The following is a 2536-nucleotide window of genomic DNA, read 5'->3' on the forward strand; positions in this document are numbered from 1 at the left end:
CCGGAAAATCACGGGTGCAAATGCCCCGACTTCCGGATCTTGATGACGAGCAGCCCCTCCCGATGCATCTGAGCAGCAGCCTGGTCACCCTCTGCGCCCCCGAGACAGCATCATCCATCTCCGGGCACCCTGAGCGTTCCTGCATCAGGGCTTGGGCGAGTTTGTAAAAGAGACTTGCCTGGTAGCTCCCGAAGGGCAGAAGGAGTCCATTTCCCCACAGAGCCCAAGGGACGCCACTGTCATAGGAGCTCTGACAGTGGAACAAGGACGCAACATCCCTGTGATGGTCTGCAGGGCTGGCGGCTCAGAGTGTGCGGGGAGTCTGTCTGAGTCCCTCCCTCGCCTATAAGTCACTCCCTGAGAAGCAGAGGGTGGGGACTAGGGCAGATGCATGAGGGCCCCCGAAGCACACGTGCCCTGGAGGGCCTTGTGGGAACCACCGAGCTCGGAGGCACCCCCTGGACTGAGTAGAGACCCACATGTGCATGTGTACAGAAGACTGCACGCGGCATGGGTATGCAGACACACGCACGCGCACACACATGCAAACACACGCATGCACACACATATGCACAGGTGCACACGCTCTGACACACACACACTCAGATCCTCTTGGGCACCGAGCTCTGTAACAAGCCACACTCCGTCATCCGTCCAGAGGCTGCTTGTCAGTCCCAGGACAGACCACGCCAGCCTGAGTGCCACCTTCTGCCCCGACACTCGGAGGAAGGTTTCTGCTCCAGAAAGGTCTCCAGCCGCAAATCTCACGCTTCCTTCGAGGCCCCTGCCCCTGGAGGGAGGGACTTCAGTTTGCTGCCTGACCTGCGAGAAGGAATTAGGTCGTGTGCACATCCTGGTCCCACGCCTTAGCCACTGTGCGACTCTGAAGGAGAGATTTAATCTCTCGGACCTCCGTTTTCTCACCTGGGAAAAGGGAATAGTAGAATGTGGTACTGTCACTTACCTGGCTGCAGGCACAGCCAGTGGTGACGAAAGGTGCAGGGGATGAGGCCCCTCTGAGGTCCCGGCATCCCTGCCCCTGTGTGCCGCAGAGTATAGCATCTCGGCCGCGGCCATCGCCGTCTTCAGTCTGGGCTTCGCCATCGCGGGAACCATCTGCGCGCTCCTGTCCCTCTGGAAGAAGCGGGACTACCTGCTGAGGCCGGCGTCCATGTTCTACGCCTTTGCGGGTAGGATGGGGGCTCCTGTCCGGGTGCCGCCTTTGCGGGTAGGATCGGGGCTCCTGTCCGGCTGCCGCCGTTGCGGGGAGGATGGGGGCTCCTGTCCAGCTGCCGGGTCCGGGGGGATGCTTCGACCCCGTTCTCATGCCTACCTGGGGCCTGGGTGTGGACAGATTCCCAGGCTCCACCCAGGGGCAAGCTTGCCTAGGGCTTCCGCCAGGGCCGGTGGGCTGGGAGGGGGCAGATCTCGGCAGTTTGTCCATTTCTTACCGAGACAGTCCTCAAGGCGGGGAGGATGCTAATTACTAACAAAAATTAAATTAACTTTAAAATAGTGCTAAGGAAAGACGGAACGAAAGGGCGCACTTTTGCAGCTTCCCTATCGGGACCTCGGTCTCGGACCGTTTCATGCCCCCGCCCCTCCGCCGGCGGCGTCTCCACCTTGAAGCCCACGCGGAAGCCCCAGCAGACGCGGGGCGGGGGGGCGTGCGGGGCCCTGAGTCCAGCTCTGCCCCCAGGTCTCTGCATCTTCATCTCGGTGGAGGTCACACGGCAGTCGGTGAAGCGCATGATCGACAGCGAGGACACCGTCTGGATCAGGTACTATTACTCCTGGTCCTTCGCCTGCGCCTGCGCGGCCTTCGGCCTCCTCTTTCTCGGCGGCCTGGCTCTCCTGCTGTTCTCCCTGCCACGGATGCCCCAGAACCCCTGGGAGTCCTGCATGGACGCCGACCCCGAGCACTAGCCCTCCTGGGCCCCTGTCCCCAAGGAAGCCGAGCCCAGCCCAGAACGTTCGAGAAGGAGGCGGGAGCGTCGCTTCTCCCCGTTCCCACCTGCCCCTCCCCCGGCAGCACAGCTGCTCGCCCTGTCTGAGCACTTCTCTGCGCGGTGAAGCCAGCAAGTGGCGGTGGCCCAGACCTGCCCCGTGCAGGTGGGAGGCAGGTGCACAGGCGCCTGGAGAGGCCCGACCTCCCGCTGGAGTGCCCGGTCGTCCTTGATAAGCCCACTGACTGTCCTCTGTGGGCCGTCTACCTGTTCTGGGTGTCCAGCTGTGCGAATGGCCAGACCCTCTCTCCTTCCTGGTGACCCGAACAGCCCCTCCTTGGCTTCTGGGAGACCCAACGAGCAGTTTTTAACTGGTTAGACTCTGACTGTGGTTTGAAATAAAACCTCTTCAAAAACTTGCGTTTTCCTTGGCCTTGCGTAGAAATTGTTGGGTTCCTGACCACGGCCCAGGGGCCCCTTGACCCAGCAGGGGAAATGAAGGCATAGCCCCCGGGGATGTTGAGGACATTTGTGGGGATGAGAGGGACAGGGGGTCTGCTTACCAGCGAGACTTAGAAGTTCTGAATTCC

At 61.4% G+C, this 2536-nt stretch overlaps 1 protein-coding gene across 1 annotated transcript in view; it reads left to right on the forward strand.

Annotated features, from left to right (window-relative positions):
- The window catches only part of CACNG1 (calcium voltage-gated channel auxiliary subunit gamma 1), an 11797-nt gene extending 9871 nt beyond the window's left edge, over positions 1-1926 (forward strand). The window contains exons 3-4 of the mRNA XM_007455279.1: positions 1053-1190; positions 1700-1926. Of these exons, the coding sequence (XP_007455341.1) occupies positions 1053-1190; positions 1700-1926 (365 nt within the window). The remainder of the gene's footprint in view (positions 1-1052; positions 1191-1699) is intronic.
- The last annotated feature ends 610 nt before the right edge of the window (positions 1927-2536 follow it).

Source organism: Lipotes vexillifer, unplaced genomic scaffold, assembly GCF_000442215.2.
Source record: "Lipotes vexillifer unplaced genomic scaffold, Lipotes_vexillifer_v1.1 scaffold664, whole genome shotgun sequence".
NCBI classification, from domain to species: Eukaryota; Metazoa; Chordata; class Mammalia; order Artiodactyla; family Lipotidae; genus Lipotes; species Lipotes vexillifer.